We start from the raw sequence: 21,382 nt of genomic DNA, 5'->3' as shown, positions 1-21,382 counted from the left end.
AAAAATCAATAGGTGGCGGGCAGGTTCAAACGATTATCGCGGTTCTATCGGTCGGCGGAGTTTTTATTTCGTGTGTTCTGCGATCGAGCCGAGCAGAAGAATCGTAATGTCAGAATTTCGACAACGATTCTCGAGTTTGTGTAATGTCAGCCACAAGTGATGCCTCTGCGCTTCTGGCGGCGCGCTTTTCACGCGAAACGATGCCAACAGGGTAAATTATGCCACGAAAGGAGAACACGTAAGTGTCCACTAAGCGACTACCTAACCTCGTCTTAAATCGAGAAAACATTGTACCGTTTGCTCTGCGTTTTATTAGACGCAATTGATTGTACTCGCCTATTTTTCGTCGATTTTGACGGCACGCTTGTTAACGTCCACCGTCTTCTTAGCAAAGCGAAAACATGGGAGCGAGACAGAAGAAAACGTATGAACACATATTTCAAAACACTGGCAGATCTTCTGCCACCGCATCAGGAAGGTCGGAAACGCAACAAGGTCGACATCCTTATCCATGCCTCGAAATATATCAAAGACCTCCATAGTCGCACCGACGAGTTGTTTTCGGCTCATGCTTCTGAAGCGCACAGTAAGTTTTCTCCATCCGATGTCGCCAGGAAAATATGCACCATTCTGTTTCTTTACGTTTCAATTTTTTCTTGTACACAGAGGAAGAATTGGCACGTCTCAAAAAACTAGTAACTCAGCTTTTCTCTCGCACGCAGTTACTGTCAACGCTGTTGAGAGATGCTGGGATCTCCGTGCCCGCAGAACCAGCTCTTGAAAAAATTTCCCCGTTAAAGTGGTCGAATAAAATTAATGTAGGGGACGCAGAGAAATATTTCAATAAGATAGAAGAAAGTAAGACTATCGGAAATTGCACGATAAAACAAAGAACGATTGTAACCGGCTTGTTGGATGTTTAAAGAATAATTGTTTTTAGTAAAAAGTTCTGAAAACAAGAGGGAGAAGTCTGTGGACTTTAAAGTGCCTTCTAAGAGGAAATCGGTACATTCTTCTCAATCGTCTACTAAAAAATTAGTGCAGAACGGCGATGTTTCTAAGGACACGAATAGTTCCATCGAAAATCAGGAAAATCGGGTAAACCGTGCGAACAGTAAGGACATCGATCAGGATACAACAGACAACGTATCGGAAACTGGATCGAAAGAAACAGAATGCTGCCAGACTAATACAAGTAAATATTTATTCTTAACTACAATTCTGTTTTAACCATATAATGTGGTATACTATTTTTTAAAAATAGATTCCGACGTAACGGCCGTTTGCCCGTTTAATGGCAAAACTAATAGTGGTAGGTGTAAATGAATTTAAGTAAAGTTTCTCCTCCTTACAGTACCAGTCTTTGCAATTAATATCTTGCTTTAAGCATTACAGAAGCCGGAATCGCAAAAAAAGATTAAAAAAAAAACGAAAAAGAAGGACGGGAAAAAGTCTTTAACGCCTTGCATAAATAATTCTGTCACTAATTTGACTCCAAACACTCTCATACTGTCTGGTGGTAAATTAATGCCTTTGGTAACTCCCATGGCGTCGAACATAATTGTAAATACTCAGCAACAACCGGCAAATCCTATAATCCTCAGTAACACTCAGCAGAGTCAAATGATCGTCATGCAACCCTTAACGAATCGTGTCCAAAATTCTGTCGTCTCCATCTGCAATCAGGCTTTAATTAATACGGTACAAAAGGTCACGTTAAATACTGTACCTAATATCCGCGCAAATATGGTCGTGGATTCGCAAAATTGGGCATCTAACGTGAAAAACATAGTGAACGCGACGAAAATTGGCGGTCACAAAGGTATCTTGCCCAAGGTGAAAGAAGTCACGAAAACGACCATGACGTACAAAGTTCCTATTCCGGCGGTTCACAAAGAAAAAGCAGAAAAACCAAAAGAGCAGCCGTGTAAAAAAGACACCGAGGTTAAGTCTAAAACGAATAAAAATCATGCGAAGAATGCTAAAAGTCAGCAGCTTGTGGAAACGGTGGACGAGAGGAACGAGAAAGAAAAAAGCGAGAAAATTATCGAGGATGAAAATTCGCCGCAAAAAGGATCGCTCAAGCGGCCGTCAAGCACAGAAGCTGAATCAACGGACGAATCTGCTGATAAGAAACGGAAGACAATCGATAATAGCGAAAGTACCGTCAAGTTGCATCCGGTACCTGCCTCGAAAACGGATTTCGCCGTGACTTGTAAATCTATCGAAAGTTTGAAACACGTAATAGAAAAGATAGGCGAGGACACGAACGAGAACGAAGATAAAGATCATAGCGTGGATCAGTCCAATGAATTAGAATCCTCTACCGAAACAAACGTAGAATGTCCAGCTGCATTGTGCGCTTCTAGCGTCAGCCCCGAAATCGTTTCTGATTCTTTGAAGATGGTGGATACTGTAAAGTCGGATAATGTACAATGTGAAACCAAGAAAAGCCAGGACACGTCAATTTCAGGCACAGTTTCACCAGTTACTTTCTCGGAGGAGGATTTAAAATCTGGCAACGAAGTCGTATCAGTTTCGTCGGAAACCGAGTTTGGTATTCCTATAGAAAATACATTGGAAAAGTCAAACAACGACGTGGATCAACCGAATTCCAAGTCGTCTTTGACGGAAGTGGAAGAGGCTGTCCAAGAGTCCGCGGGATCGAAAAAAATGAAGGAAGTGTGTAATCTCGGCGCGGAGTTCGACAATTTGTTGCCAGTGACGCCCAAAGAATCAGAAGTCGTCGAGGGAGCAACGAATTTAGAAAACAATAAGATCATTCTAAATCTTGACACGAATACCACGACGACGTTGAAATCGGAAACGAACGCGACGGTGCAGACGTCCGACGCTACAACGCAGTCATCGTCGTTGCTTCCAGTTAGCATAGTCGAGGAGGAATCCAAGCTAGCCAAGACATTGAAGGACGACGCACCAAAAGCATCGTTGTCGTATAATGCAGAAAACTCATTTGTACCAATCGGTAACAGAGCCGACGGTCTTCACTCGGATCTCTCGAACGATATATTCGCGTCTCTTCAAGTTCCTTCCAGCTCGCACAATTCCGAGTCGATATCCCCAACTGCAGCTTTCCTAATGGCTTTCCCGCTGGTGTCGTCGTTAAACGGTAAAACCGAGGTTCTGGAAGAGGAAATGAAGGAGGACTTCAAGTATCACAGTCAAACTCCACCTATGCTTCTGCAAATTGGAGCAATGGAGCCCAACAGTTTCAAGATAAAGACGTCTCATTCGATAGCAGAGAAACGTTTGAAGGTGGCGTGCGAGGAGAAGAAAAGTGCAAATCCGCCTGTAACCGAGACAGTAAGCTCGGAGATGATCGTTTCCGTGGAATGCAGCCCGACGGCGAAGGCCCTGCCTAAGATCGTGAACGACGAGCCTCTCAGAGAACCGTATAAGATAGTGCAAAGCGTGTTGCCCTCTTTGGAAAAGCCTACACCTTCGAACTCCTTCTCTCACACGACCTACTCAGTGGCTAACGTGTCGACCACCGCTTCGATCAGTACCAACACAGAAACAAGGGTAAATTGCCAGAACCAGCTCGCAACGAGTCTACAAAATACGATCGCCAATACCACTACCGAAAGCATCATCGCCTCTCACATTGGCACTGTCTCTAGCCCGAGTAAGACGGACCAGACCGCTTGTCCGATTCAAGCTTCGACTTGCGACACCAGTGTTCGCTACACCTCCTCCCAAGACTTTCTGTCGAGCTATTCGGCAGTCGTCGAGAACAATCTTAACAGTCTGCAACAAAATTCAACAGTCTGTAGCAACGGAACGATACAAGACGTGACTCCTGGATTGATACAGAATGTAGCGCCAGACGTGTCTCAAGCGTCTCTGGTTTCCCACTTATCCAGCACTACAACGACAACGAACGCCTCGTTGCGTTTGCAGTCCATGCAGATGGATTATACGTCCCAAATGAAGGACAAAGATTCTCATGGTACGCTAGTCGATTCCAACATTGTACCCAACAATCGTCTCAATTACAGCGACCACGTCGACAGAGTTCTTCCTACTTCGACTCAAAGCATGCAACAGGACTATTCTATACAATCCAAAGATGTATCTCTTCCTATTCTTTCTTCCCAAGGTATGCAAACCGTGTACAATTCACAGCCAAAAGACACCCATGTTCTAACTACGCAACAAAGCAATCACCAGCCTTACACGATACACGAAAAGGATCATATCGTTCAGAACTCCCATAACGACTACTCCGTGGATCAGAACAAAAATCTGTCTCGAAAGAACTCTATATCCTATTCTACTGTAACTAGTAACGCAAACGCGTCTAACAGGAATCAGAGTTATTCTTCGAAAGACTCGATACCCAATTCAACCGAGACTCATTTTCAGCGCAGCTACCCGAAGGTGAACAAGGATTCTGACTCTTCGACCGGCACCATCGTAGACCAGGATGCAAAGATGAATAATGTTTTGAGATCTAAACAGCAGGAACCGCAAAATCACAGACGCGATACGAATTATACTTCCACGAAGAAGATAAACGTTGATCCGTTCGCTCAGACATTTTCCTATGGAGTAAAAGAATCTATGAGCACGCAGGCTGAACAAAATGTGCTCAATACTAATAACATATTTCAAGGAAAACGAGAAAATGCGCAAAGTTACGCTTCTTATCCCAACAAGGATATGAAGAAAATTAACACCAATTCTTCGAATAATATGAGTAGCAAACCTTTGATTCAAAACGTGCCTGTTTCGCGTTACTCGCAGCAGTCGACGTCTTTCGTTGTCACGTCAAACTATGAGCCGAGTTCCGTGAGCGACAATCACGCAAAGTCCACGACCACCGTCGCTCACAATTCTTCCAACTTCAGCATTTTATCTTGGACTACTTTATCGCCTGTCGGCGGAAGTACTAACAACAATTTGGTACAGTTCGAGCAAGGACCGAGTCAAACGGACAACACGGAAGAGAAAACCATTTGCGAGAACTATAATTACGTTCCTCTGCACAAGGAAAACGCAAACTTCTCCAACGTATTGGCGAACGACGTTTATTCGACTAATTCGACCGTGGCTAACATCGACAAGTCGAGGATGAAATCTGGAATGGAACCACAGAAACAATCTTTCGTCGACCCGTCGAAAGCAAGAAATATTCAAACAAACGTACCTCCGTCTGGTAAACAGAGTCGCATGCAAAATCAAAGCCAGCCCTCGTCCGGTACCAATGATTATAAGTTCAGCACTGAAAATAAAAATAAGTCTAAGTATGGGATGGAATCAGAGTATATACAAAACGAGTACTCTGGAATGGACCAGCAATCGCAGCAGCAACAGCAGCACGGACCAAAAAGCCATCAGTCGATGCCCGCAAAACAGGACAAAACCGTCTATCCAATGTCTACTTACGACTCTCAAGTAAATTTTGATCTGCCCGAGGTTAGTACGCAAATGAAGTATTCTGTAGAGACTTACGCTAGTTCGAATTTCAAGTATCCCGACAAATCGCAGCAGCAAAATCAGAACAAGTATCAGTCTTTGGTTCAGGGACAGATTCCTTCTCTTCAACACGATAGCGTCACCTATACCAACGACGGGAAACACGGGCAACAACAAAGCGCTACAAAGTCTAAAGGAAACCAACAACAACACGCGATCAGAGCCCCCGTGAACTGGATGATGACGCCAGAGATTAAACACAACGCAAATATTGCCGACATCATTTTACCACCGATTGGCAAAGAGCTTGAATTTTGCCAGAACAATCTGTTTGCTCAGACTCCGTCGTACAATCAAGGGACACCGAATCAATTTTACAACAACTACGATGTGGCAGCGCACAGTTTCTCCAATTTACCAGTACTGCAAGGCGAACCAAAGAGAACTTCGGAGGTGTTTTACTCCGAAGAACAACCGTTCCCTTGGTCTCCGACAAAGACCGGCGTTCACGTGGAGCAAACTCAATCGGTTAAGAGTATAGATCAACATATCGTTCCTTCCAGTCTTCCAACTCTAGTCGGCGATTTGGATCTAGGTACCAATATACCTGAGAAACAGAACTTCTTATTTGGTCAAGTACCATCGAGAGTCCCGCCCGACCAGAGTAAGGATCCTACCAAAGATAAAGAAGGAAATGTCACGGGACGTGATTTCCATACCGTGTTGAATAACCAAACTGTTCAGCACCCAGGAGCTGGATCCTCGTTCCTCTCTGTGAGTCAACTAGTGGAACACGAGAAGGCTGAGAAGTCTCACCAACAACACCATCAGCAACATCATCACCATCATCATCACCATCACCATGCTCATCAGCATCAACAGCAGCAACAGCAGCAGCAACAACAGCAGGCTAGGAAACATCAAAGAAAAAGTAATACCAGTCCTAGAGGAAATAGTAAACGGCAGATGGACATTCGAAAACAAACCTCGAGCGGTAACGATCAGTTACATCAGAGGCACGAAGAGCAAAAATCTTCTGGTCACACCTTCTCTGAACAGAGCTATCAACAACAGCAGCAACAGCAACAGCAACAGCAACAGCAACAAAAGTATCAGCAGAATAATGTACACTGGAGAAGCAGGAATTGCAAGAGCAACTATACCGCGGAAGCATTGATAGGAACCAATAGCAGCGTCCATGACACGAACCAAGACAAGCACGCATCCATAAAATTCACCACTAACTATCCACAGAACAAATTTCAAACCAGTCTGCCCACCGCAGATACAGTTATGCCGATCAATTACTTTTCAAATGCCGACGACGGAAGCGGTTATGGTCAGATGGTCAATCAAAACTTCAACTCGTACACGTACTCCTCGAACACAAATATCTATCCTACGTCGAACTTTATAACCAGCATATCGAACACTCCCACCAGTTACATGATGCCATTGCACGATAACACCGATTACATGGAAGCAAACGCTTTCCTTCTATCGAACGTGGCAACCTCCTCCACTGCTGCTTCATCGACCACATCCACCGTGACGACCTCAACTTCCAATGTAAATACCAACACGAAAAATCACCAGCACTACGGGAAACACCAAAACTGTGACAAAAGGACGTACTCCACAAACGCGAAAAAGGGGAAGAGAAAAGGTCTGGACGGGACTATGCAGAACTTGGAATTCCCTCTCTCTGGCGTCAATTCGCCGCTGGAAGATTATCATCATTCCGCCACGTTCTTACCACCGCCGCCGCCGCCGCATGCTAGCCCCCTATATCAAAACCATCCACAGGCAAACGTGTATACGAAAGCTGTGAACGGTTTACCACCGCCGCCTTCAGTGGCTGGTCCGCAAGGCGTACCAACCGTAGCCACGGCTGGTTTTCCGATGAATCCAAACATGCCAAGAGGAGGAATCGTTTCGAGCAACCCGATGACCATGAGTCATCATCCCTCGGGCACCAGTCTCACAAACTTCAATTTGAGCACTATATTCCCCGAGATGAACGACAAAGTATGTGGACCCTTTTTCTTAAATCTTTATACTCGTGTTCCATTCGAAGAGTTATGGCATCTTTGCAACTACTAAAAAATAATAATATTGCACGAGGTTCAATCTTTTAAATATTGTTAAATTCATAAATATACTTGTTGTCAAGGTGGTACAACTCCTTAATGTAGACTGTAATATGTGATTTTACTACAAACTTTTACAACTGAAGCTGTTAAAATATGGACAGTAATTAGCGAGCAACTGCGAAGAAAAATTGATGATAACTATAAGAATTTATTGAGTAACTCATGTTTTTCTTCAGATAACTGGATATAAACCACCGAATGGTATACCACCGGGTTTGTCACAGCCACCAAACCAGTCTACAGCATATGTACAGAGAACTAATTACCCAACGAATCCCCTCTGCCATTTGCCACAGGTTTGTCTCGTACGCAAAATCATTCATATTCTATTTACATCAAAGTTGTACGTGTGTATTGTTTCCAGGTGTCGGAAGGAAGTCAATTTGTTAATAGTGTTCCTCCTCCTCCCCCTCCGCCACCGCCAGGAGTAATACATTACAAAAATGTATAATAAAGTAAGTATGAATGAGGAACGTGTCACCGACCAATCGACAATTGTACATATGTAAATAGCTGTGTAATTGATTAAATTAAAAGAGATTGATATATATTTCGAGATACGTTTGATTTCATATCGCAGTATTGAATGGGACATTGGAAATTAATTTACGGTAAGCTGTAACAACATGAATCTTAGTTTTTATTAAATACTTTGTTACAGTGTTACAACGTTGACGATTCTCGTCGTGTTTGTTAAAAGAGAAGAGACATTTTCATAAAGTTCTTTACAAAATTGAATCGCATCGACAACAAATATATTATTTATTATTATTATTATTATAGTTCTGTGAAATTGATCTTGGTTGCGTATGCATAGGAAACAAATTATCACAGCACATATGTATATGTTCCACTAATCACTCACGATGTTAAGTCACCTTATATCTTTGGTAGGAGGCTTTAGTGGAATCTTGCCAAAGGTAAATTTCTCCGCTAAATACATGCTCTTCTCATCGTCCGTTAATTGACCTTCTATCGAGTAAACGCTATCGTCGATAACAGCCGTTATCATCGTTGCACTGAACAGCGATTTTCCGAATGGTCCGGTCGAAGATACTGTAACCGTATTAGCTGGATTGCTTTGAGCAAAATTGCCAAACGGCGAGGTGGTCTGTTGCGTTCTAGGAGCGAACGGGTTCGTCGTTGTAGTCGTGACCGTGGTGCTCGTGGTTGCGAACGGTGAACTCTTCAAGTCACTGAACGTAGACGGCGTAAAAAGTGGAGCCGTGGTGCTAGGCGTACCAAACGTGATTCCGGTATTCGCGGTGCTGAACGACGTGCCGGATGATGTGACAGTAGTGCCGAAAGTTTCGCTGGTGGTCCCCGTGGTCATGCCAAACGTAGGTCTTGAAAAAGGACCAGCAGTCGAGCTGGTGGCTTCGAACTGTGAAGTTGGAGTGGCGAAAGGAGTGCTAGTCGTAGGTGTGGTTGCACTGAACGGAGATACGTTAGGCGTGGATATAGCAGGCGCGGAATTTTGAGCGTTTCCGAATAAATTCGCGGCAGGCGTGGATACGGAAACTCCGAAAGCGTTTGCGGATTGAGCGGCGGAGCTGAAGGTCGGTGTCGTGGTACTGGGTCCGCCAAAGATATTACTAGAACTACCGAACGTCGGTTGTTCGCTGAATATCGGACCAGCTGCGGTTCCAAAATTCGGTCCGCCGCCAAAAACGGGCGCTCTTCCGAAAGCAGGTACCGTTTTTGGTTGGGAAAATATTCCGGAACTGAACGTCCCCGACGACGGGGTCGTCCCGAAGAGAGGGTTCGTAGTCTGCAACGTCGAAGAACCACCGAATGGATTGGCAGTGGTTTTGGCTCCCCCAAATAGAGACGTGTTTGGTTGAGGGGCAGAGCCACCGCTAAATAGCGACTGAGAGGACGTTGCTCCGGTGTTAAAGGCCGATGTTGCCGATTGCGACGTTTGAGGTCTGCCGAAAACGTTGTTCACTTGACCGGATGCTCCGAACACGCTAGGCTGTCCGAAGACAGACTGCGAGGTTCCTGCGCCAAAAATTGAACTGTTCGTTCCAAAAGACTGCGCGTTTTGTCCTGAATTGAAGGTTGTAGCACCAGTGGTATTCGTGGTTCCGCCAAACACGGAACTAGTACTGGTTCCGCCGCTAAAACAGCCTAAACCACCGCCAAAAGATGGAGTCCCGCCAAATACAGAATTTGAAGTTGTATTTGTCCGTCCAAATATCGATGTGGTACTCGGGGAAGTAAAACCTCCGCTGAAAGGGTTGCTTTGATTTCCAAATGTTTTATTTCCAAAGACATTGGAAGCCGAAGTATTGCCAGGTAGTCCTAGTTGAGGAGTTGCAAATGAAAAATTGGATGATTTTCTGGCTGTATTTCCACCTGTGGTTAATTTACCTTTTTGACCCGTCCCTTGAAGTTCTTTCTAAAAAAGAAAGATAAATTTTATAAGAATATAACAAGATTTTTCATTAAATTTTACTCACCAGCATTGCTATTGTCTCGAGAGTAGGATTTTTTAAGGCTTCTCGTTTAGCCTTCATGTCTTGGCATAGCTGTTGAAAATGCAGTTTCTAAAAAACAGAAATAAGAGCCAAATGATTTACAGACAATTGTGATAACTTAATACAAGTCAACAGCTATATGTGCAAACCGCTTGTTCCACCGTCCCAGTCTTTTGTGCCTGATACATTCTCCACCGCACTTCTTCCGGAGAAACATCTTCCATGCCAGGAATGCAAGGTCTTTGTTTTAGCGGTGCAAAACATGATAGCAACCATTGTCCTCCTCTTTCAGCGCTGAGCACCTCTTTCGCAACCGCAACCCTTATTTCAATGTAAAATATCGATTAAATTATTTCAAAATTAATGCAATTTTACAGTTTTACAATACTTACGCCGTATATTCGTCTTCATTGTAATTGTTGACTTTGGAATTAGTGTCTACAAAACGAATAATTTTCACGTCAAAATAGAAAACGTATATTGTAAATAAATATTTGTGCTCCGAATGCCTTGTCTTACCGAAAGTATTTATATGTTCGAATTGACAGTACTGTCCATAGCGACAATTGCCTTGCTGATAATATTTACAAATAACCATAGTGCATACAGTTGGTCACGTTACAAAATTTACTGAATTTACTAAATCAGCTGCGCTGTACTAAAAGTAATATAAATGAATATAACAAGACACTAATTTTCATTGCACGCAGGTCTATCTGAAACCTGTGTACCTCACGTCTGAACGTAACGATTAGTATACTACACAAGCATACAATCGAGAATCGAGAAGAGTAGGGGAAATCTTTTAAAGCACACAATTCAATGGGGCAGAGCAGGGCGCATCGTATATTGTATGTAACGATGAGGTTATAAACTTAAAATTGGTTCTTGAAAGACGCACCTTAATTTTTCTATATTTACTACAAGCTACAATCTCGATGACATCAACTACTTCAAGCATTGTATATTCGTACACACGCAGAACTTAACCGGAAGTCGTTTAACCTGTAAATAAATAGCGATTGTATCAAAACATGAAGGATCTGTATGACAGACGTCGATTTATAATAACATAGTTGGAGACGCATTGAAGCTATATTCTGTAAAGGGATTAAAGCAGTAATGACGGTCACAAAAATGTTGTGCTACTATACGAAATTCGTGTAATGTCAAACAGGTATATGGAAATTAACGTCAATTTATGATCTCCATTAACCTTACTCTACATTCGTAATTATTATTGTTTTCAGATATCGTTGCAAAAAGATCGGTAAGAACAGAACTGTAAAAGAAGATACTGCGGTGAATTCATAATAATGTCGAGTGTGCTCGTGCAACAGTTTGTTCAAAGACTTAAATCTAGAAATGAAGAGGCACGTAACAAGGCGGCAAGAGACCTGTGCCTATATGTTAAAACAGAGCTGCGCGAAGTATCGCAAGAAGAAATTACAGCTTTTATGGATGAGTTTAATCACCATATATTTGAAATGGTAAACGGGTCAGACGTAAGTGAAAAAAAGGGTGGAATATTAGCCATAGTATGCCTTATTGGAGCCGATGTAGGCAACATTAACACTCGCACTATAAGGTTTGCAAATTACTTAAGAAATTTATTACCTTCAAACGATGTGGGTGTTATGGAACTAGCTGCTAAAACTGTTGGGAAATTAGCACTGGTTTCAGGTACTTACACAGCAGAATATGTAGAATTTGAAGTAAAGCGTGCCTTTGAATGGCTTGGTGGAGATAGACACGAAGGTAAAAGACATGCTGCTGTTCTTGTTTTAAGAGAACTTGCTGTGTCCATGCCAACATATTTTTTTCAACAAGTAACTCCATTCTTTGAACTTATATTTAATGCAATACGTGATCCAAAACCTGTGATAAGGGAAGGTGCTGTAGAAGCATTACGGGCTGCTTTAGTTGTTACAGCACAAAGGGAGACAGCAAAACAAATGCAAAAGTCTCAATGGTACAAACAGTGCTATGATGAAATAGTAGCAGGATTTGAGGAAGTATATACTAAAGAAAGGGGAGTTAATAAAGATGATAGAATACATGGTTCATTATTAATATTAAACGAATTACTTAGATGTAGCAATGTCCAGTGGGAAAGGAATTATGAAATTTTAATGAATCGATTAAATTGCTCCACGCAACAGAACGAAAATGACATATTGTCGTTAATGCCGCGATTAAAAACAATCATAGTATCCAAATGGTCCAACTCTTCTCAAAATTCTTCTAATTCTCATGAAATATTACATCCAACGCATGAGTCCGCAGTTTGTCGTTGTTTGATGCAAGAGAGATTGGACGATATCTACAACGATGTAATGAATCAGAGAATGTCTAGGAATCCGCACATCCAGCACGCTCTGATGATGTTGTTGCCAAGACTGGCAGCGTTCAATAAAGAAAAATTCACAAAAGACCACTTAAGAGAATCATTGGCATATCTTTTAATGACATTACGTAGCAGGGAAAAGGATAGGTATGCTGCATTTACTACGATTGGATTTATAGCAGTCGCGGTAGAGGATTCGATAAATCCCTATATTCCGAAAATTATGGAAATGATTAAAAGTTTATTACCGTCTAAAGAAACTTCTACCAAGAAACGGAGTACTTCCTTAGAACCTGCAGTTTTCGTTTGTATAACTCTGCTCGGACACGCAGTGAAACAAGTTATAACCGCGGATGTCAGAGATATATTAGAATCTATGTTAACGACTGGATTAAGCCCGATTCTTACAACTTCTCTTAGAGAATTGGCTCATAGTGTCCCGTCGTTGAAACCGGATATATCTCAAGGACTTCTGAGAATGTTATCTCAAGTTTTGATGCAGAAGCCTTTAAGACATCCCGGCGCACCGTGGACTGCGACCAGTCCAATTTCTGCTCCACCTACAGAGGTTGATATTCCATCCACGGTTCTAGCATTGAAAACTCTTGGAACATTTAATTTCGACGGTAATCCGCTTTTACAATTTGTGAAGCAGTGCGCAGATCATTTCCTTACGTTTGAACAGGCAGAAGTTCGGTTAGAAGCTGTAAGAACATGTTCAAGATTATTACGATTGGCATTAAATCAACCAGGACGCACTGTGACCAATACTGTCTCCACAGTTCTAGGAAAATTGGTTGTTGTAGGTATTACGGATACAGATCCTGACGTGAGACTCTGGGTTTTAGCCTCCTTGGATGATTCATTTGATATTCATTTAGCACAAGCGGAAAATCTTTCTGCATTATTCATTGCGATGAATGACGAAATGTTTGAAATAAGGGAATTTGCAATTCGCACAATCGGACGATTGAGCACGATGAATCCAGCTTACGTTATGCCTTCTTTGCGTAAAACCCTTATACAATTCCTAATGGAATTAGAACATTCGGGTATGGGTCGTAACAAAGAGCAAGCAGCCCGTATGTTAGATCATTTAGTCGTTAGCGCGCCAAGACTCATAAGGCCGTACATGGAACCGATCTTAAAAGTTCTTGTTCCAAAATTGAAGGAGCACGAATCAAACCCTGGCGTGATTTTAGCTATACTGCGCGCTATTGGTGATCTAGCAGAAGTAAATGGTGCTGAAATGCAACAATGGATGCCTGAACTTTTATCTATATTGCTCGAGATGCTAGTAGATGCTAGTTCTCCAGAGAAAAGGGGAGTTGCTTTGTGGGTCCTCGGTCAACTAGTCGGAAGTACGGGACACGTTGTAAAGCCATACATGCAATATCCTTCGTTATTGGATGTATTGATAAACTTTTTAAAGACCGAACAACAACCTGTTATTAGGAGGGAAACTATAAGAGTGCTTGGATTGTTAGGTGCTTTAGATCCATACAAACATAAGATGAATCTTGGTCAAATAGATTCTCAATTGGATACTCTTACATCTATGGCTGACACTAAAAGCGATGCTGAAAATACCCAAGACTTAACGACCAGTGAAATGTTAGTGAACATGTCTTCGTCCACTTTAGAAGAATATTATCCGGCGATCGCCATAGCAACGCTTATGAGAATCATTCGCGACCCAACATTATCGCAACACCATACTATGGTAGTTCAGGCAGTAACTTTTATATTTAAAAGTTTAGGAATTAAATGCGTGCCATACATTTCTCAAGTGATGCCAAGTTTCCTCAACGTAGTGCGTATGGCTGATGTTAATTTTCGCGAGTATCTGTTCCAACAACTGGCTATTCTTATCGCCATTGTGAAACAGCATATTAGAAATTATTTGGACGATATATTCAATCTGATCAAAGAATTCTGGACCGTGAACAGCCCGTTACAAAGTACGCTGATACATTTAGTCGAGCATATTGCGGTTGCATTGGGCGCGGAGTTTAAGATTTATTTACCGCAGGTAATGCCACAAATATTAAGAGTCTTAACGCATGACACGAGCAAAGATAGATCGGTGACAGTGAAACTTCTTGAAGCGCTTCAGAAATTTGGGAATAATTTAGACAATTACCTTCATCTGGTGTTGCCACCGATTGTAAAATTATTTCACACTACCGATTGTCCGTTAACAGTGAACAGAGTGGCTCTAGAAACTGTTGATCACTTGGCAGATACACTTGACTTCACAGACTTTGCATCCAGAATTGTACATCCTTTAGTACGAACCATAGATCAATGTCCAGAGTTACGTAGCACGGCAATAGATACATTGTGCGCGCTAGTAATTCAACTGGGGAAAAAATATCAAATCTTTATTTCACTGGTACAGAAAGTTATGACGAAACATAAAATTGTTAATACGCGATACGACATTCTAATCGATAAAATTTTAACAGAAACTACCGTGGCTGTTGGCGAAGACTTTTTATTAATGAGACACCGGCAATCGAGAAATAGGAATCGCGACACGTCTGTAGGACCATCGGATACGACTACGATAAAAAGATTACACGTGTCTGCTTCGAATCTACAAAAAGCTTGGACAGCGACAAGAAGAGTTTCGAAAGACGATTGGCTCGAATGGCTAAGAAGTTTATCGATCGGTTTACTCAAAGAATCACCGTCGCCTGCGTTAAGATCTTGCTGGGCCCTTGCACAGACTTATTCCCAGTTACCTAGAGATTTATTTAATGCAGCGTTTGTTTCTTGCTGGACCGAACTGGACGATACATATAAAGCAGAACTTATACAAACTCTACAGCAAGCACTAATGGTTCCAGACCTTCCAGAAATAACGCAAACGATTTTAAACCTAGCAGAGTTTATGGAACATTGCGATAAAGGGCCGTTACCATTGGACAATAAGATTTTAGGCGAACGAGCAATGCACTGTAGAGCTTACGCGAAAGCTCTACATTACAAAGAGGATGAGTTTCATAAAAGCAGGAACAGTAACGTTTTTGAATCTTTGATTTCTATCAACAATAAACTTCAACAAAAAGAAGCTGCCGAGGGTCTGTTGGAGTACGTTATGAATCAGAATAATCAACAAGATCTAAAAGTGCAAGTTCGTTGGTACGAGAAACTGCATAATTGGGACAAGGCGTTACAATTGTACAGAGAAAGATTGGAAAGCGATCCAGCGGATGTGGAATCGACTTTGGGCGAAATGCGATGTTTGGAAGCGCTCGGAGAATGGGGACAGTTACATGACGTTGCTACCAAGCAATGGTCAGATCAAAGCGACGAAACCAAGCAAAGGATGTCTAGAATGGCAGCGGCTGCAGCATGGGGTTTAAGTCAATGGGAGAGCATGGAAAAATATGTCTCGTTGATACCGAAAGATAGCCAGGACGGTGCTTTTTATCGAGCCGTTTTGGCAATCCACGATGAACAATACACCGTTGCTCACGAGCTCATCGACAGCGCTAGAGATTTGTTAGACACGGAATTGACCGCTATGGCGGGTGAAAGTTATCAAAGAGCTTACAACGCCATGGTAGAGGTACAAAAGTTAGCAGAATTGGAAGAAGTGATACAATTTAAGCTGGTCCCGGAAAGAAGATCGACTATCAAGTCTATGTGGTGGGAGAGGCTTCAAGGTGGGCAAAGAATAGTCGAAGACTGGCAAAAAATTATACAGGTCCATACGTTGGTAGTTTCGCCTCAGGACGACATGTATACATGGTTAAAGTATGCGAGTCTCTGTAGAAAGAGCGGCAGCTTAATGTTATGTCACAAAACATTGGTTATGCTACTCGGATCCGATCCATTGCTGACTCCTGATCAGCCTTTGTCAACGACCCATCCTCAAGTAACGTTTGCTTATTGCAAACATATGTGGGTTGCTAATAAACGTGAAGAGGCATACAGTCAACTCCAAAAATTTGTACAAATGTCTCTACAACCGACTACCGTGTCAGCGATAAATCAAGAGGACGAGAAACAACAAGAAGCAAGAAAAAGACTACTGGCCAGATGTTATCTGAAGCTTGGAGAATGGTTAGAAGCCCTACAGGGCATAAACGAACACTCTATACCAGCAGTTTTATCTTATTATGCTGCGGCTACGGAACACGATCCAACTTGGTATAAAGCGTGGCACGCCTTCGCGTATACTAACTTCGAAACTGTTTTATTTTACAAGCACCAACAGGGCGATTCAAACGCCGAATGCACTCCGGGAAATGGAACGCGCAGTAATCTCTCTAGTTCGCAGTATATATCAAAATTCACCGTACCCGCGGTAGAAGGATTTTTTAGGTCCATTAATCTCTCTCACGGTAATTCGTTACAAGATACTCTTCGGTTACTGACATTATGGTTCGATTACGGTCAATGGCCAGAAGTATACGAAGCCATCGTCGAAGGCATCCGATTAATCGAGATCAATACCTGGCTACAAGTGATTCCACAACTTATAGCAAGGATAGATACGCCTAGGGCTCTGGTCGGTCGATGTATACATCATCTTTTAATAGATATTGGTAAAACGCATCCACAGGCTTTAGTTTACCCCTTGACTGTGGCGTCGAAAAGTGCCAGCCATGCTAGAAAAACAGCCGCGAATAAAATTCTTAAAAGCATGTGCGAACATAGCCCGACGTTGGTGCAACAAGCAATGATGGCTAGCGACGAATTGATCAGAGTTGCGATCCTTTGGCACGAACTCTGGCACGAAGGACTGGAAGAAGCCAGTAGATTATACTTTGGAGAAAGAAACGTACAAGGAATGTTTGATACGTTGGAACCTCTACATGCAATGCTGGAAAGGGGTCCGCAAACTTTAAAAGAAACATCTTTCAATCAAGCTTATGGCAGAGATTTAATGGAAGCGCAAGAATGGTGTCACAGATACAAAGCGTCGTGTAACGTTCGTGATTTAAACCAAGCCTGGGATTTGTATTATCATGTCTTCAGGAGGATATCACGACAACTGCCACAGTTAACTAGTTTAGAGCTTCAGTATGTTAGCCCAAAGTTGCTTCTTTGCAGGGATTTAGAACTAGCTGTACCGGGAAGTTACAGTCCTGGACAGCCAATAGTCAGAATAGCGAGTATACATAGCTCTATGCAAGTAATAACAAGCAAACAGCGACCACGAAAATTGTGTATAAAAGGTCGGTAAATCTACTGTATATTTTAATACGTAAAGTTTAATATATAATTTCTAATTTTTACGTTTGTAGGTAGCAACGGTAAAGATTACATGTTTCTCTTGAAAGGGCATGAAGATCTCAGGCAAGATGAACGAGTAATGCAATTATTTGGTCTTGTCAACACCCTTCTATTGCACGATCCAGACACGTTCAGAAGAAATCTTACTATTCAAGTTAGTATGTTAAAGAATAGTAGATTTCCAATAATTTTACAACATAACACATATCTTATTGTATAAATGTTTCAATCAGAGATATGCCGTAATTCCATTGTCTACGAACAGTGGATTAATCGGTTGGGTACCACATTGCGATACATTGCACACGTTAATCAGAGATTACAGAGAAAAGAAAAAAATATTACTTAACATAGAACATAAAATTATGTTACGGGTAAGTATCTAAAATAGCCTACGTGATAAAATTTCGTACTGATGGTGTGATTTAATTGAACAATGATATTTAGATGGCACCAGGTTACGACCACCTTATGCTTATGCAAAAGGTTGAAGTATTCGAACACGCGCTCGAGCATACGCACGGTGACGATTTGTCGCGACTCCTTTGGCTAAAATCGCCATCGAGCGAAGTATGGTTCGATCGTAGAACGAATTATACACGATCTCTTGCCGTAATGTCTATGGTCGGATACATTCTTGGCCTCGGGGATCGACATCCATCGAATTTGATGTTGGATCGTTTGAGTGGAAAAATATTACACATTGACTTCGGAGACTGCTTTGAAGTGGCTATGACTCGTGAGAAATTTCCAGAAAAGATACCGTTTCGATTGACACGAATGTTGATTAACGCGATGGAAGTGACGGGTATCGAAGGCACGTACAGAAGAACTTGCGAGTCAGTAATGTCGGTGTTACACCGTAACAAAGACAGCTTAATGGCGGTGTTGGAAGCATTCGTCTATGATCCCCTTTTAAATTGGAGATTAATGGATAATGCTACGCCGAAAAGTAAAAGATCCGACGCTCAAGGTATGAGTGCTAGTAGCAATCAAGAGCATAGCGACACGTTAGATTCTCTTACCGCTACATTACCAAAGAAAGGAGTACCGTGCAGCGTCGAGAATGGAGGTGAACTTAAAGTTTATTTTACTTTGTCTATCGAATAAAAAAATTATTACAAAAGAAGTAAAATTTATCTTCAAACAGGCGACACTAATCAACCAGAAGCATTGAACAAGAAAGCTCTTGCTATTATAACAAGAGTAAGGGACAAATTAACAGGACGTGACTTCTCTCACGAAGAGACATTAAGCGTCCAACGCCAAGTTGACCTTTTAATCCAGCAAGCTACCAATAACGAGAATTTATGCCAATGTTATATTGGATGGTAATTAATCTTTTTATAATATTTTCAAACTCAGTGAAACTGTGAAAAAGTTATTTCGTTTATAAGATACCACAGCACAAATAACAGATTTTTTACTAAGTTCTCTAATAAAATTGTATTTAATTTACAGGTGTCCTTTCTGGTAAATCTAAGTTTTCCATCTAGGAGATCTTGGATGTGTATGTACCATATGCAGTCTCGTTTCTATTTTTTGCCTTTTTATTGCTAAAAAATAATTATACCCGATATCGCGATATTTGAGCATGTATATATATAAACTATATTATCACATTAATTGTATATAAAACTCATGTTACTTTTGCTTTCTAAGTACAATGTATATTAGAAAACAACACACTTTAGAAACTGCATAATAATCGATTACAGTCATAGGTTACTTTTTGTTATGTAAACATGAAAAAGAAAACCCCTCAAAAGAATAAGAGTATTGTTGTAACAATAATTTTCCATTAAGGGTTGTCTTTATATTTATTAAAACTTGTATAGAAACTAATGTTTCAATTAAGGTAGTTGAACCATCCCCGGTAGTTGATCGATTCCATAAATAGTAAAATTTTTAAACTATTAGCATTTAATGATGATTTCATATAAAATGCACATTTCATATAAAAACTATCGCCGACCGCTGAAGATTTTCATGAAAGTTTTAATACTATGAAAACCTAAATTCAATATTTTATAAATATTTTGTAAATACCCAAATATTAGCTCTACATAATTTTATACAAGAAGGGATTAATTCAATATTGCATTGTATTAAAGTCTCTTCAAAAGTTTAATCTTTATTTTTAACAAAGACTAAAATATAAAACATAGAAAGTTTAGAAATTAGTAAAAGCAAGAGGTAATAGACTGCTTACTGTAGTTCGCAATGCACTTTTCATTTCAGGTTCTGACAAATAAACTGGTATATCGCCAAACTCTGCCATAGCTTGTCTACATAAACCGCACGGTGTGATAAAATTATCCTTGTCTTTATTGCCTACTACGGCCAAAGCTTTGAACTTTCTTTTTCCTTCTGATACTGCTTTCGCAATAGCCGCTGTTTCAGCGCATATGCTAACAGGGTAAGATACATTCTCTACGTTGCATCCTGCGGAAATGGACCCGTCGATGCAAAGTATTGCAGCTCCAACTTTGAATTTACTATAGGGTGAATAAGACTGTTCACGAACCGCGACGCTTTCTTTTATTAGATTTTGAATATGCGGTTCTGGAAAACAAATATTTGTAAGTCATTGACATTAATAAAATTTTTAAAAAATAACTATCAATGTCATATAATAATAGCTGTTTAATAATTCAAAGATTAACAAATCTGCAAACTCATATTCAAAAGTAAAGAAATTCTTTATTACAATGTAAATATATGTATATATTGATATAATTATAGTAAATGTGGTTTCAGTATTGAAGTTACTAATAATTTACAGTTGATCAATTTATCTTGGAGCTGGCACCTGTGCAAAGATTGTCATTGATAATCATTTTAGTCAATAGCATAAATTATTACGTTATGTTTACCTAAATCTGTGAAGCTGACAACTTCTTTTGTACTCATGATTGCTACAAATTGTTAATCGTGTTTTGTTATCTTTCGACAAATGTTGTTTTTTGACACGTATCATTCTTACCAGGGTTACCAATTTAAAATCTTAGTTCTAATCTAAACCGTAATCATAAAGTTATTAAATATAGTGTTGCGTCCCGAGTTCGCGGTTTAGGGAAAAAGGAAGTGGATTGGTACCCTAGCGGCCTAAAGCAACCCTTAAGAAAATTTATGACCCTCGTGAAAAGAACTGAACGCAACGCGAAGTGATGTGTCGCGAGGGCCATGCTGTGTTGCAAGACCATCGCAACTCTTAAGGAAAATAACTAATTCGGCACGGTCTATAATAACTAAAAGGAGGAACGACGGAAACTTCGACTTGACACGGCCTTTAGAAAATAAACTAAGTGTCTCTAAGAAATGCCTTCCTTTCTCTCTACCTTCTTCAGCTTGATCACCCACGTTGAAAAACATACCGTTTGAATTTCGCTCTTAATTAGAATGCAGTTACATGACTCTGCACTCGACGATGAGTAATCGGGTTTCAATTTATTCCCGTTGTGGCGCTATGTACATCAAACCTACATTCACGCGATAGCGTAACAATAGAAAGGGCATCAATTAAAAACGCCGGTATTTGTAGTTACATTATAAACGAGAATATATTTAAGGAACTAAACTATACAAACGCAAATTAAATTACATAAGTAAAGCTGAAATATACACGTACATATTCGTATACAAGTACGAAACAAAGTAGAAAAAATAAACTGAAAAGGAAAAATTGTTTTTACACAAATTGTTAGAGAAAA

At 40.9% G+C, this 21,382-nt stretch overlaps 5 protein-coding genes across 7 annotated transcripts in view; 2 read left to right on the top strand and 3 right to left on the bottom strand.

The window, feature by feature from the left end:
• Positions 1–21,382, bottom strand: part of LOC143348377 (uncharacterized) — a 130,855-nt gene that overhangs the window by 100,467 nt on the left and 9,006 nt on the right. The window lies entirely within an intron of this gene.
• Positions 32–8,142, top strand: LOC143347625 (uncharacterized). Of its 2 annotated transcripts, XM_076776983.1 has the most exons (8): positions 32–238; positions 390–586; positions 667–858; positions 941–1,195; positions 1,265–1,312; positions 1,388–7,467; positions 7,769–7,888; positions 7,957–8,142. In XM_076776983.1, exons 1-8 carry the CDS (start codon positions 219–221, stop codon positions 8,041–8,043), a joined length of 6,999 nt encoding a protein of 2,332 aa, XP_076633098.1. In that variant the 5' UTR covers positions 32–218; the 3' UTR covers positions 8,044–8,142. The 2 variants fall into 2 exon arrangements, with proteins under 2 accessions (XP_076633098.1, XP_076633099.1); XM_076776984.1 differs by lacking the exons at positions 32–238; positions 390–586; positions 667–858 and having other exon boundaries at positions 1,054–1,195; positions 1,396–7,467.
• LOC143347324 (uncharacterized) lies at positions 8,224–10,828 on the bottom strand. 2 transcript variants are annotated; one of them, XM_076776358.1, is made up of 6 exons: positions 10,592–10,821; positions 10,465–10,510; positions 10,222–10,393; positions 10,055–10,141; positions 9,966–9,993; positions 8,224–9,896 (listed from the first exon to the last, which is right to left on the bottom strand). In XM_076776358.1, exons 1-6 carry the CDS (start codon positions 10,668–10,670, stop codon positions 8,467–8,469), a joined length of 1,842 nt encoding a protein of 613 aa, XP_076632473.1. In that variant the 5' UTR covers positions 10,671–10,821; the 3' UTR covers positions 8,224–8,466. The 2 variants fall into 2 exon arrangements, with proteins under 2 accessions (XP_076632473.1, XP_076632471.1); XM_076776356.1 differs by having other exon boundaries at positions 8,225–9,993; positions 10,592–10,828.
• Tor (serine/threonine-protein kinase Tor) lies at positions 11,115–19,634 on the top strand. The gene is made up of 7 exons (XM_076776355.1): positions 11,115–11,249; positions 11,323–17,611; positions 17,681–17,823; positions 17,903–18,043; positions 18,117–18,741; positions 18,820–19,000; positions 19,131–19,634. The coding sequence occupies exons 2-7, from the start codon at positions 11,389–11,391 to the stop codon at positions 19,144–19,146; spliced, it is 7,329 nt and encodes a 2,442-aa protein (XP_076632470.1). The 5' UTR covers positions 11,115–11,249; positions 11,323–11,388; the 3' UTR covers positions 19,147–19,634.
• Positions 19,784–20,712, bottom strand: LOC143347325 (cytidine deaminase). The gene is made up of 2 exons (XM_076776359.1): positions 20,546–20,712; positions 19,784–20,234 (listed from the first exon to the last, which is right to left on the bottom strand). Exons 1-2 carry the CDS (start codon positions 20,580–20,582, stop codon positions 19,843–19,845), a joined length of 429 nt encoding a protein of 142 aa, XP_076632474.1. The 5' UTR covers positions 20,583–20,712; the 3' UTR covers positions 19,784–19,842.

The sequence above is a fragment of the Colletes latitarsis genome, chromosome 11, assembly GCF_051014445.1.
Source record: "Colletes latitarsis isolate SP2378_abdomen chromosome 11, iyColLati1, whole genome shotgun sequence".
NCBI classification, from domain to species: domain Eukaryota; kingdom Metazoa; phylum Arthropoda; class Insecta; order Hymenoptera; family Colletidae; genus Colletes; species Colletes latitarsis.
Note: the sequence above shows the minus strand (reverse complement) of the source record. Positions and strands in the feature narration are given on the sequence as shown.

Coding starts and splice junctions, on each gene's coding strand:
- LOC143347625 (XM_076776983.1), top strand. CDS start 219: ATGCCACGAAAGGAGAACAC. Junction 587..666: donor TCATGCTTCTGAAGCGCACA/GTAAGTTTTCTC, acceptor TCTTGTACACAG/AGGAAGAATTGGCACGTCTC. Junction 1,313..1,387: donor TAATGGCAAAACTAATAGTG/GTAGGTGTAAAT, acceptor TCTTGCTTTAAG/CATTACAGAAGCCGGAATCG.
- LOC143347324 (XM_076776356.1), bottom strand. CDS start 10,670: ATGGTTATTTGTAAATATTATCAGCAAGGCAATTGTCGCTATGGACAG. Junction 10,142..10,221: donor CTGGGACGGTGGAACAAGCG/GTTTGCACATAT, acceptor TCTGTTTTTTAG/AAACTGCATTTTCAACAGCT. Junction 9,994..10,054: donor TCGAGACAATAGCAATGCTG/GTGAGTAAAATT, acceptor TTTCTTTTTTAG/AAAGAACTTCAAGGGACGGG.
- Tor (XM_076776355.1), top strand. CDS start 11,389: ATGTCGAGTGTGCTCGTGCAACAGTTTGTTCAAAGACTTAAATCTAGA. Junction 17,824..17,902: donor GAAGAAATCTTACTATTCAA/GTTAGTATGTTA, acceptor TGTTTCAATCAG/AGATATGCCGTAATTCCATT. Junction 18,044..18,116: donor AACATAAAATTATGTTACGG/GTAAGTATCTAA, acceptor AATGATATTTAG/ATGGCACCAGGTTACGACCA.
- LOC143347325 (XM_076776359.1), bottom strand. CDS start 20,582: ATGAGTACAAAAGAAGTTGTCAGCTTCACAGATTTAG. Junction 20,235..20,545: donor TGTCAGCTTCACAGATTTAG/GTAAACATAACG, acceptor TTTGTTTTCCAG/AACCGCATATTCAAAATCTA.